Source organism: Peromyscus eremicus, chromosome 10 (assembly GCF_949786415.1).
Source record: "Peromyscus eremicus chromosome 10, PerEre_H2_v1, whole genome shotgun sequence".
NCBI lineage: Eukaryota > Metazoa > Chordata > Mammalia > Rodentia > Cricetidae > Peromyscus > Peromyscus eremicus.
Window position 1 is genome coordinate 8,213,576 of NC_081426.1, and position 12,466 is coordinate 8,226,041.

General features: G+C 40.2%; 1 protein-coding gene across 3 annotated transcripts in view; it reads right to left on the reverse strand.

The window, feature by feature from the left end:
- Usp34 (ubiquitin specific peptidase 34) overlaps nt 1-12,466 on the reverse strand; it is a 192,867-nt gene that overhangs the window by 169,292 nt on the left and 11,109 nt on the right. For all 3 annotated transcript variants that reach the window (XM_059275318.1, XM_059275316.1, XM_059275315.1), the window contains exon 2: nt 6,129-6,216. In XM_059275318.1, coding sequence (XP_059131301.1) covers nt 6,129-6,216 — 88 coding nt within the window. The remainder of the gene's footprint in view (nt 1-6,128; nt 6,217-12,466) is intronic.

Here is a 12,466-nt window from a genome sequence, read left to right on the forward strand (position 1 = left end):
AGCACTGGCTGCTCTTCCAGAGGTCCTGAGTTCAATTCCCAGCACCCACATGGTGGCTCACAACCATCTGTAATGAGACCTGGTGCCCTCTTTTGGTGTTTAGACATACATGCAGGCAGAACACTGTATACATAATAAATAAATCTTAAAAAAAAAAAAAAAAAAAAGCCGGGCAGTGGTGGCGCACGCCTTTAATCCCAGAACTCAGGAGGCAGAGCCAGGCGGATCTCTATGAGTTCGAGGCCAGCCTGGACTACCAAGTGAGTCCCAGGAAAGGCGCAAAGCTACACAGAGAAAGCCTGTCTCCAAAAACCAAAAAAAAAAAAAAAAAAAAAAAAAAAAAAAAAAAAAAACCAACAGTTTTAAGATTCACATGAGAGAGGATATGTGTTGTTTGTCTTTCTGAGTCTGGGTCACCTTACTTAATGTAGTATTTTCCAGTTCAATACACTTTCCTGCAAATGGCATAATTTGGGGGGAAGAGGAAGTTAAACAGGGTTTCTCTTTGTAGCCCTGACTGTCCTGGATCTCACTCTGTAGACCAGGTTGGCCTTGAACTCAGAGATTCGCTTGCCTCTGCCTCCCATGTACTGGAATTAAAGAGGTGTGTGTTACCACCACCACTTAGATATTCTATTTTTCTTTACAGATGAATAAAATTTCATTGTGTATATATACATATCCCACATTTCCATTATCCATTCTTCTATTGATGGGACATCTAGGTTTATTATATTTACCTGCTACTGTGAAAACAGTAACAAACATAGATAAGCAAGTATCTATAATAAGATGTAGTCTTTCGGATAGATATCCAAGAGTTGTATAAATGGATCATGTGAAAGTTCTTTTGACAAGGCAGTGGTGGCGCATGTCTTTAATCCCAGCACTGGGGAGGCAGAGGCAGAGGCAGGTGAATCTCTGAGTTTGAGGCCAGCCTGGTCTACAGAGCAAGTTTCAGGACAGCCATGCCATGGCTCCAGGGAACAACCCTGTCTCGAGAACAACAGTTCTATTTGCAGTTTACTGAGAAACCACCACAATAATCTTCATGAAGGCTGTTCCATTTTACACTCCCACCAGTGCTTAGACCCTCTCTTTGCAGCTTGTGTTGTCAGCTGTTTTATGGAAACCACTTTCAGAACAGAGAGGCCTACCCAAACATACACCACTTATAATTTTTGAAATATAAGAGAAAAATCCTAAAGCTTTCAAGCAGGGTAATTAATAGTAACAAGGGAAAGCTAGGGGGTTAAAAACTACTAAAACTGCTGGGTGTCATGGCACACATCTATAATTCTACACTCAGAAGACTGAGGTAGGAGAATCAAGTTTTAGCCCAACTCTGGGCCAACTAGAGCTACACAGTATTTCTAAAGGAGATTAAAAAAAAAAAAAAAAAAAGCGTAGCACTTCAGAAAAACAACACTGGATCCCTGGAATACAATGAAGCGCTACTTCCACAATTCTGAGAGAAAATAACTTTCCACCGAGAATCCTGTATTCAACAAAAACGTATGTAACAAAAGCACACACATAGACTAGACATTTTAGACATGCCAAGTCCATATAACTTTTCTCAGAAAAGGTCAAAGTTAAATAATAAAGCAATGAGCACTCAAAAATGCAATTGAGGAAGCATGGCTAGGGAAACGTAAAAGCTGAGGAGGAGGTCTGAGGAGAAGCTGGCCCAAGAGCAGACAACACAAACTGAAACTGAAGGCTGCAGTAAGAGGAGACTGGGCACAAAATAAAACAACACATCACCACTCAAAAGGGTTAAGAGTTTAAGAAGAGCCGGGCCATGGTGGCGCCCGCCTTTAATCCCAGCACTCGGGAGACAGAGGCAGGCGGATCTCTATGAGTTCGAGGCCAGCCTGGTCTACAGAGCGAGATCCAGGACAGGCGCCAAAGCTACACAGAGAAACCCTGTCTCAAAAAACCAAAAAAAAAAAAAAAAAAAAAAAAAGTTTAGGAAGAATTTGTGATACATATATAGAAAATTACTCAAATGAAAAAAACTAGTAGAGACTCCAGGAAACAAAAAAATGTCTAAGATATGAAATGAACTACTTAACATTTTGGCACCTCTTTGAACAGCATTTTTACTTTTACAAGTATCTAAGAATTGACAGCAACTATATTAAAAGGACATGATAAAGTAAAATCCTATATATGCTAAAAGGAAGATACAGTTATACCTAAAATTGATATGAAGCAAGGGCTGCAAGATAATACAATTTCAAAAAAGCAGAATATTAAACCATTAGATGAAAACAGAACAGGATTGAGCAGGGGACTTTAAAAATACGATATACTTTCTCTTTCAATTGCATTTTGGGGTAGAGCCTGGAACATGCTTTATTGGCCATGCTGGCTTCTAACTCAGATGTTTACCTACCTCTGCTCATATAATGTGCCACCACACTTGCATCAGTGACTTTTTTAATTTATTTATTTTTATTTCATGTACACTGGTGTTTTGCCATGGGTGTTGGGTCTCAGAACTGGAGTTACAGACAGTTGTGAGCTGTCATGTGGGTGCTGGGAAATGAACTTAGATCCTCTGGAAGAGCAGCCATCTCTGCAGCCAGGCTGCCTACTTTGTACAGAAAAATAAAAGCTGCTGAATGTTGTAACTGCCACAGCAAACACCAGGGGTCCGCTAGGTCAGCCCACAGCTGGTACTCAAGACTAGTAATTCAGCAGTGCTCAAAGGAACTGGATTACTTGGTAAACCTTTGTTCAGGGCTTCCAGTTCCAAGCACCTAATTACTCACAGGCAAACCTAGCAATTTTTCAATTATGTTTATTTTAAATGTGATCAATGGCCGTTTCAACAGATATTCTATTAAAAAGTTAATTCCAATTGTTTGGGAGTTCTTATCATATGGAAGGTCATCAGAAACAATAATACTGGCCAGGTGTGGTGATGCATACCTTTGATTCCAGCACTCAGGAGGCAGAGGCAGGCAGATCTCTATTAGTTCAAGAACCTGGTCTACAAAGTGACAGCCAGGACAGCCAGGGCTAGCTACATCAACTTGATTTTACAGGTTTTCATTCCACACATTTGTTTGTTTGTTGAGACGAGGTCTAACTATGTAGCCAAGACTGGCCAGGAACTTGGGAACCTCCTGCACCGTCTTCCAAGTTCTGAGATTACAGGCCTGGGTAAGATGACTCCATTGAAGGCTTTCATCAGTCTATTGACTATCTTAGATGTGAAGAATTATTTTATATGAGCTAACTCTGGAGGGAAATACTTTAAATAATAATAGCAATATCTTTTTATTTCGTTTTGTTTGTTTGTTTGTTTGTTTGTTTGTTTTTGGCTTTTTAGTCAGGGCCTCACCACGTAGCTCTGGCTAGCCTGGAACTCAGAGATCTGCCAGTCTATGTCTCCCATGAGCTAGGATTACAGGCATGTCCCACCATGTCCAACTCAACAAATTATTTTTTTTTATTCTGTGTGAGTGTGTGTGTGTGCACCACATGTGTGCAGGAGCCTTCAGAGATCAGAAGAGGCACTGGATTCCCTGGAACTGAAGTTACACAGGGCTGTGACCTACCATGTGGGTGCAGAGATCCAAACTGGAGTCCTCTGGAAGAGCAATAAGGACTCTTACCCACTGAGCCATCTCTCCAGCCCCCAACACTTTATTTCCAATTTTTCTTTCCCTTTTTTTTTTTTTTTGTTGTTGTTGTTGTTGTTGTTGTTTAGACAGGGTCTTTCTACATAACCCTGGCTATTCTGGAACTATGTAGACCAGGCTGACCCCAAACTCAAATAGATCCCCTTGCTTCTGACTCCTGAGTGCTAGGATTAAAGGTAGGTGCCACCACACTAAGCTTCCAACATGATACTAAGTGAAGATTTCCCCTCACATATCTATCCTGGTTAATATACTACAATGGCAAATCCTGACCACTGATAATACATTTATTTGGTAACCTTTCTGTATATTGTATGTTGGTGACAGGATCACAAATGCTGAACACACTAAACTATATTATGTCCATCCCATTCTATTGCTATTATGTGTGAAAGCTACTTTTCTCCATGAAAGGTCACCAATTTATTAGTGTTCCAAGATCCTTTTATTGGCCTCAACCTAATCATTTTTTAGATTAACTGTTAATAGCTATTTACTCCATAAAAGAAGCATAATCTTATATTTAGGCAATAATATTTGTTCAAGTATAAGAAAATAACAAGTGGGGCTAGGGAGATGGCTCAGCGGTTCAGAGCACTGACAGAGAACCTGGGTTCAGTTCCTGGCACCCACATGGCAGCTCACAACTGTCACAACTCCTGGATCCAACACCCTCACACAAACATACAGGCAAAGCACCAATAAAATGTTAAAAAAAGAAAAAGAAAATAACAAGGCAGGTGGTGGTGATACACACCTTTAATCCCGCACTTGGGAGGCAGAGAAGTAGGGGGATCTCTGTGAGTTTGAGGCCAGCAGGTCTATTGAAGGTCACATTAAATGCAGGTGCTACCACTGCCCAGCTTAAACTTTTTATTATCAGCTATACTGTATACTTTCATGTTACAACACATATGTTCACTGATCTCTAACTTCAAGTATTTTTTTTTTTTTTTTTTTTTTTTTTTGGTTTTTTGAGACAGGGTTTCTCTGTGTAGCTTTGCGCCTTTCCTGGAACTCGCTTTGGAGACCAGGCTGGCCTCGAACTCACAGAGATCCGCCTGGCTCTGCCTCCCGAGTGCTGGGATTAAAGGCGTGCGCCACCACCACCCGGCTCAAGTATTTTTTAAAAGTTTCTATTTATTGCCCAATGTGGAGGCACACACCTTTAATCCTAACACTAAGGAGGCAGAGACAGGCAGATTTCTGTGAGTTTGAGACCAGTAGGTCTATACAGTGAGTTCTAGGATAGCCAGAGCTACAAAGTGAAATCCTGTCTCAAAAAAAAAAAAAAAATAGTTTATATACATATAGTATGTGTGTCCCTGCACACACGTGTTAATTTATGTATTGGTACCATGACACATGTGGAAGTCAGACAACAACTTGTGAAATAGTTCTCTCCTTCCACCCTATCAATGTCCCTGGCTTGAGCCTTGGTTATCAGGCTTAGTAGCAGGAGTCTTTACTCGTGGAACCAGGCCTTTGTTCCACTTTAAACATTTTTCTAACTCATAAAAATGTCAGAAAGACTAGTTCAAATTGGGCAAAGCATGTAAGTGAAAAGATATTTAGTGGGGGGTAAGTATAAGAACAGTTATTTAGTATATATAAGTCCTTGAATTCAAACTCCATCCTTATCTCCCCGAAAAAAAGATTACTAGTGGACTGAGGATAGATATAGCTCAGTGGTAGAGCCCAGCAATTAAGATGCTGGGTTTGAACTTCAGCACTGTAAAAAAGATTGTTTACCACCACCAATTAAAATTACACAGAGACAGACATTTAGTTCTTTTCATATTGACTATATTAACAACTATGATCCTTAGTTTTATTCTGTATATTCTAAACTTATGTATTATATAAAAGTTGATCTGAGCTGGACCTGGCAGGCCATGCCTTTAATCCCAGCACTCGGGAGGCAGAGGCTGGGGGATCTCTGTGAGTTCGAGACCAGCCTGGTCTATAGAATACGTTCCAGGACAGCCAGGGCTACACCGAGAAACCCTGTCTCAAAAAAAAAAACAAGAGAAAAAAAGAAAGAAAGAAAGAAAGAAAGAAAGAAAGAAAGAAGGAAGGAAGGAAGGAAGGAAGAGGAAAAAACCTATCTCTCAAAATAATTGAGATATTTATATATGTAAATTTTATGCATATATATACATATACACACATACATACATATACATATATAAAAATAATGTCTTTCAAAATTTTGGCCACTCATTCTTAAAGAATGAGGAAAAGGTGAAAGAAAGAAACAGATTTTTATGTTGTTTTAAAGATAATGTCATAATCAAGCCCATGACTAAGGAAAAGGTAAAATGACTGAATATTGATAACTACCATTTAATACAAAAAAAAAAAAAAAAGAAAACCATGTAGTAAAACATCCTTGAAGAAAATCTAATGACAAGTAATGGCAATTTATACAATTTCACCAAGTTAATCTTCAAAATACCTACAACTGCATACCTCTGAGTCCAGGAATTGATATAAGCAAATATTTTGAGAGTATGTTCCTTTCTGAGCTGCAGTCCATCACCACCTTCTATATCTGATACTGAAATAGAAGGATAAAAGTAGGAATAAATGTTAAACCAATATTAAAGCCAATACTTTAAAAATAAAGCTTAGATACAAATGCGAATTCTTTTGCTTTCATTACTCAAATAAAATCTCGATTACTGAGTGCTCCTAATGTGTGGCCATGACCAACAGTAACCTGGAGAGGAAAGGGTTTATTTCACTTAAAGGTTACAGTCCACCATTAGAGGAAAACAGAGCATAGAGAAATGCAGCTTACTGGCTTGCTACTCATGGCTCGCTCAGCCTGCTTTCTTTTTTTGTTTGTTTCTTTTGCCTTTTTTTTTTTTTTTTTTTTTTTTTTTGAAGGTTTTTGTTTTGTTTTGTTTTAAGACAGGGCCTCTTTATGTTCCAGACTAGCCAGGGCTACGTAGTGAGATCCTATCTCAAAAAAATAAGGAAAAAAAAAGGCTTAGCTAATCAAAGTGTTTTTAGGATTGACTGGGTTTTTATTTATGTATGTGTGTGGCACTGTGTGAGTACGTGTGTCAGGTGCCAGCAGGATCCCCTGGAACTAAAGATACAGGCAGTTATGAGCTACCTTGTGGGTAGTGGAAACTGAATGCAGATCCTCTACAAGTGTACCGGATGCTCTAAACCACCGGGCCGTCTCTCCAACCCAAATGAAATACTTTAAAAACCAAGACAATTTAATTCTACTCCTACTCCTGCTGCTTATGAACTGTCCTATTTGGACCAAATCATTCCTCATGACTCCTGTGAGGTATGTAGTGTTATAGTGTTGAAAAAGCTAAAGTACACAGATAGCATGAGTTGTTGTTTTTTTTTTTTTACTTTGCCATTCCACTTCTCTTTTCCCAGACGATAAATATGCTCTAAGAAACTCTTATAATTCTGGGCAGGAAACCATAGCTTCTATCTAGCAAGCCATGTGATCATGAAGGTCAACAACAAATACAGTATATATCCAATGAACTGTTTGACAAGTTATGTGTATTGAATGCATTTTCCATTTAAGTTTCCAATTTGTTGCCTGGTTTTTGTTGTTGTTTCGAGACAGGATCTCTCTGTGTGACAGTCCTGGCTGTCCTGAAACTGACAAAGATGAGATTCATATGCATCTGCCCCTGGTGTTGGAATTAAGGGTATGTGTCACCATGCCAGGCTGAGTTTCTGTATTTGGTATTTTTGTGTTTTGTTTTCAGTGGGTTTGTTTGCTTTTTTGGTTTTTTTGCATTTATTTTGTGCACATGTGTTTTAAGTTGTCAGAAAACAACTTGCAGGAATTTGTTCTCTCCTCTTACCGTGTGGGTTCCAGGAATCAAAATTGAGTCATCAGGTTTAACAGCAAATTGCCTTATCAACAGCTGAGCCATCTCCCCAGCCCTAACATTTCTTCTTTAAGTGACTATATAATATAGTAAAAATTTCTCTTGTAGTTCCCAAAATGGGAGAAAGAGGAACAGCAATCTAAAACAAGGTTTGTCAATTCATACTATTCCAGAAGCATCATCAATTAAAGCTTCAAATTCAAAGGCGCTACAACAGTGGTTCTCAACCCTCCTAATGCAGAGCCTTTAATACAGATCCTCTTGTTGTAGTGACCTTCAACCATAAAATTGTTTCCTTGCTACTTCATAACTGTAATTTTGCTACTGTTATGAATCATAAATATATGATACAGAGGATACCTGATATGTGACCCCAATGGGATCGTGACCCATGGGTTGAGAACCACTGAGCTAGAGATGGCTCAGCAGTTGAGAGCCCTGGCTACTCCTTGGGAGGACAAGGGTTCAACTCCAGCACCCATGTGACAGCTCCCAACTGTCTCTAATTCCTGTTCCAGGTGATCCAAAGCACTACTTCAACGGCTGAAGGCACTGCCTGCATGTGGTATTCATACATGCAGGCAGACACCCAGTGCATGAAATAGGAACATCAAATAAAAATGCCAAAAGTTAGCCGGGCGGTGGTGGCGCACGCCTTTAATCCCAGCACTCGGGAGGCAGAGCCAGGCGGATCTCTGTGAGTTCGAGGCCAGCCTGGGCTACCAAGTGAGTTCCAGGAAAAGGCACAAAGCTACACAGAGAAACCCTGTCTCAAAAAACCAAAAAAAAAAAAAAAAAAAAGAAAGTAAAAAAATGCCAAAAGTTTCACAACCACATAACCACAAACTCAGTACTCTTCATTACTCCCAAGACTTGGAAGATTTAAATTTGGATACCATTAACATTCTCTCATTACAGGCTCGGTATTCTGTACCTGAAATGCTTGGAATAAGAACTAATTCCAGACTTCAGAATTTTTCAGAATTTAAAATAATGGTGCAGATTTTACTAGTTGAATATGTCATTAAAAAAAGTTAAAGCTGGTGGTGGGGGATGGGTGCTGGAGAAATGGCTCAGTAGTTAAGAACACTTGCTGCTCTTCCAGCTAACAAGAGTCTGGCTCTCAACATCTATCTCAGGCAAGGTCAAGCGATCAGAGATCCTCTTACAGCACAAACATTTGTATACTCATAAACAAATAAACAAGCAGAATTTTTAATGGAGCTGGCAAGATGCTCATCAAGTAAAAATTACTGCCTCCAACCCCTAAAACCTGAATTTAATCTTCAGAACCCACATGGTGGAAGGAGAGAACTATCCTTCAAGTTGTCTTCTGAGCTCCACACGTTCCATGGCATGCACGCACGCACTCGCGCTCTCTCTCTCTCTCCCTCTCTCTCTCTCTCACACACACACACACACACACACACACACACACACACACACACACACGCGCGCGTGCGCGTCAATAAATGTAATCTTTGAAACTTTAATTTTTTAATTCAAAATTTAAATTCTAGCATCACACTGACTAGAAAACATTAGGTTTTAGGTTTAGTGATGATAATCAACCTCTATTTCTTCATCAAACTAGAAGATATTATCTCACTTAATATATGACTTATCTTGCTATTTGGGGAACTCACCCTGGGAGGGAAGATGGAAACAAAACATCATTAGAATAAAACAACATGCCGGGTGGTGGTGGCACTCACCTTTAATCCCAGCACTCAGGATGCAGAGGCAGGTGGATCTCTGAGTTTGAGGCCAGCCTGGTCTACAGACAGAGCTAAAGGACAACAAAGACTACAAAGAGAAACCCTATCTTGAAAAACAAACAACAAAAACAAACAACAACATGGTTGACCACATTACACCACTTGACAGGCAACGATGAACAGTACCCTGTTATCTTCTTACTCTGAAGGCTCTACTGTCATCACTGCACAGTGGTAAAGGCCTAGAATCTCAACACTTGGGTGGCTGATGCAAGAGGATCTTGAGTTCAAGGCCACATAGCTACATAGCAAGAAACTGCCTTTGGGGCTGGAAGGTGTTGGAGGGCAGCATGGAGAGATGGCTCAGTGGTTGAGAGCACTGGCTGCTCTTCCAGAGGATAATGGGTTTAATTCTAAGCATGCATATGGTGGCCCACAACCATTTGTAACTCCATTTCCAGGGGATACAATATCCTCTCACGGCCTCTGTGGGCACAAGCATGCACATGGTGCAGAGATGCCTGCAGGTAAAATACTAGTACATATAAAACGAAATAATAATAAAATAAATCTGGGGCAAGGAGGTAGGCTGGAGAGTTGGCTCAGCAGGTAAGAGTACTTTTTGCTCTTGCCGAGGACCTGATTCCCAGCACTCTTATGGTGACCAACAACCATCTGTAAGTCTGATTCCAGGGGGTGTGACACCTCTTTGGACCTCTGCATGCATGTACATGCATTCAGGCAAAACACTCATACACATAAATTTTTTTAAAGAAAAGGAAGATCAGGGGGCTATTTAAGTTATACTATGACCAAATAATAGAAAACTATATTAAGACTATAAAAGGTATAATTTAATTGGATACTTATATGAAAATATGCTGGTATCTTTCCTCTTTTGTCAGCGGTCTTATTATGTAGTCCAGGCTAGCCCTGAATTCACAATCCTCTCAGATTCCCTAGTTATCTATTGCTGGGATTACAGGCATGTGCTACCACATCCAGCCTTAACCTGTGTTTATAAACATTAAGAGCGAGGTAGCACAATAAATTTTAGGCTAGTTTGGATTATATGAGAGCCTGTCTTAAAAAACAGATAGGTAAGTAGGTAGGTAGATGACAGATAGATAGATAGATAGATAGATAGACAGACAGACAACTATAGCTGAAGAGATAATTCAGTGGATAAGAACGTCTGATGTATAAGCATGAGGCTCTAAATTGAAATACCCACAGGCAAAAGCCAGACGTGGCCACAAAGGCCTCTACCTCAGCATTGTGGAGCAGTGAGGCAAATCTTGAGAGCTCACTGGCTAGCCACAACCTCTTGTTTCAGATTCAGTGACAGACTTTGTCTCAAGGGAATAAAGCACAGAGGAAAACATCTAATTTCTTCCTTTGCCCTTTACTTGTACATTGACATGCATTAATCTCAAACACACAAGTGTGAGAGGATATACACAAGCTATAAATACACAACATTATAGGAGAGATGTAGCTAGTGGCAAAACACTTGCCTAGTATGTACATGACCAGGATTTAATCTACAGCACCGAAAAAGGAGAAAAAAGTAATAATTTCAGAGGGCTGGGAATGTGTTTAAAGACAGAGTGCTTCCTTATTATGTACAAGGCCTTGTGTTCAATCACCAGCACCACAAAATAAATGATATTAGAGGTAGGTATAGCTCAGTGGTAGAATGGAGACCCTGAGTTAATCTCTGTCATCAATAATAATAATAATAAAAGGCAACATACAAAATTTGCTTATTTAAACTAAGAAGCCTGAGATAGCCAAGTGTGATGGTCCACACCTTTAATCCCAGCAATAAGAGAAGCAGAGGCAGGCAGATCTCTGTGAGTTCAAGGCCAGCCTAGTCTACAGAAGAGTTCCAGGACAGCCAAGTCCACTACACAGAGAAACCCTGTCTCGGAAAACCAAAAGGACTGAGATAAGATAGAAAAGAATGAATTAAAAATTAAGAATTAAGAAATAGCTCAGAGCCAGCAGTAGTAGCACACTCCTTTAATCCCAGCACTCAGGAGACAGAGGCAGGTGGATCTCGGAGTTCCAGGCCAGCCTAGACTAGAGTGAGTTCTAGGACAGCCAGGACTGTTACAGGTTGTCTTGGAAAAAAGAAAAAGAAATGAAATGGCTCAGCTCAGTAAACAGAAGTGCTTGTTGCCAATCCTAATATCAGAGTCCAATCCCTAGACCCCCAGTGATATGGAAGGCAAGAACCAAACACCGAGCGCTGTCTTCTGACTTCCTCAAGATATGCTCACATGGACATGCACAGACACATCCAAGCAAACACCCCCCTACACACACAGTAAGTAAATAAATGCAGAAAAAATCAAGTAACATCTGGAGAGGAAATGGGAAAAGGGAACCCTTGTTAACACTGTTGTTGAGAGTGCAAGTGCAGCCACTACAGAAATCAATATAGAGATTCATGAAAAAATTAAAAAATAGTTATGGCCTAGATATACCATTCCTGGGCATAAACATAACCCATAACCAAAGGGCTTCATAGCCAACAACAGAGATACCTGCACATCCATTTTTACTTTTTTTTTTGAGACAGTATCACTATTTATCCCTGGCTGTCCTGAAATGTGATATGCAGTAGACCAGGCTGACCTCAAACATAGAGCTCCACCTGCCTCTGCCTCCTAAATGCTAGGTTTAAAGGTATGCACCACACCTAGCCACATCCACATTTATTGATGTTTTCTCTCTTCACAATAAAATGAATCACCCTACCCATCTATCAACAAGTAAATATATAATAAAAATGTGGTAACAATGGAATTTTAGTCAACCATAAAGAAAAATTAAATACGCAGAAAATGGATAAGGGATGGAGAGATGGTTAAGAGCACCTATTGCTCTTAAAAAGGTCCTGAGTTCTCTTGGTTCCCAGGACTAACACAGTGGCTCACAACCCCCTATAACTCCAGTTCCAGGAGGTTCAATGGCTTCTTCTGACTTCTGAGGGTACCAGGCATGCACTCAGTACACATACACACACATGCAGAAAAAGTATTCACACCCATGACATAGAATAAATCTAAACCGGGCAGTGGTGGCGCACACCTTTAATCCCAGCACTCGGGAGGCAAAGGCAGGAGGATCTCTGTGAGTTTGAGGCCAGCCTGGTCTACAGAGTGAGTTCCAGGACAGCCAGGACTGTTTCACAGAGAGCAAATTATGT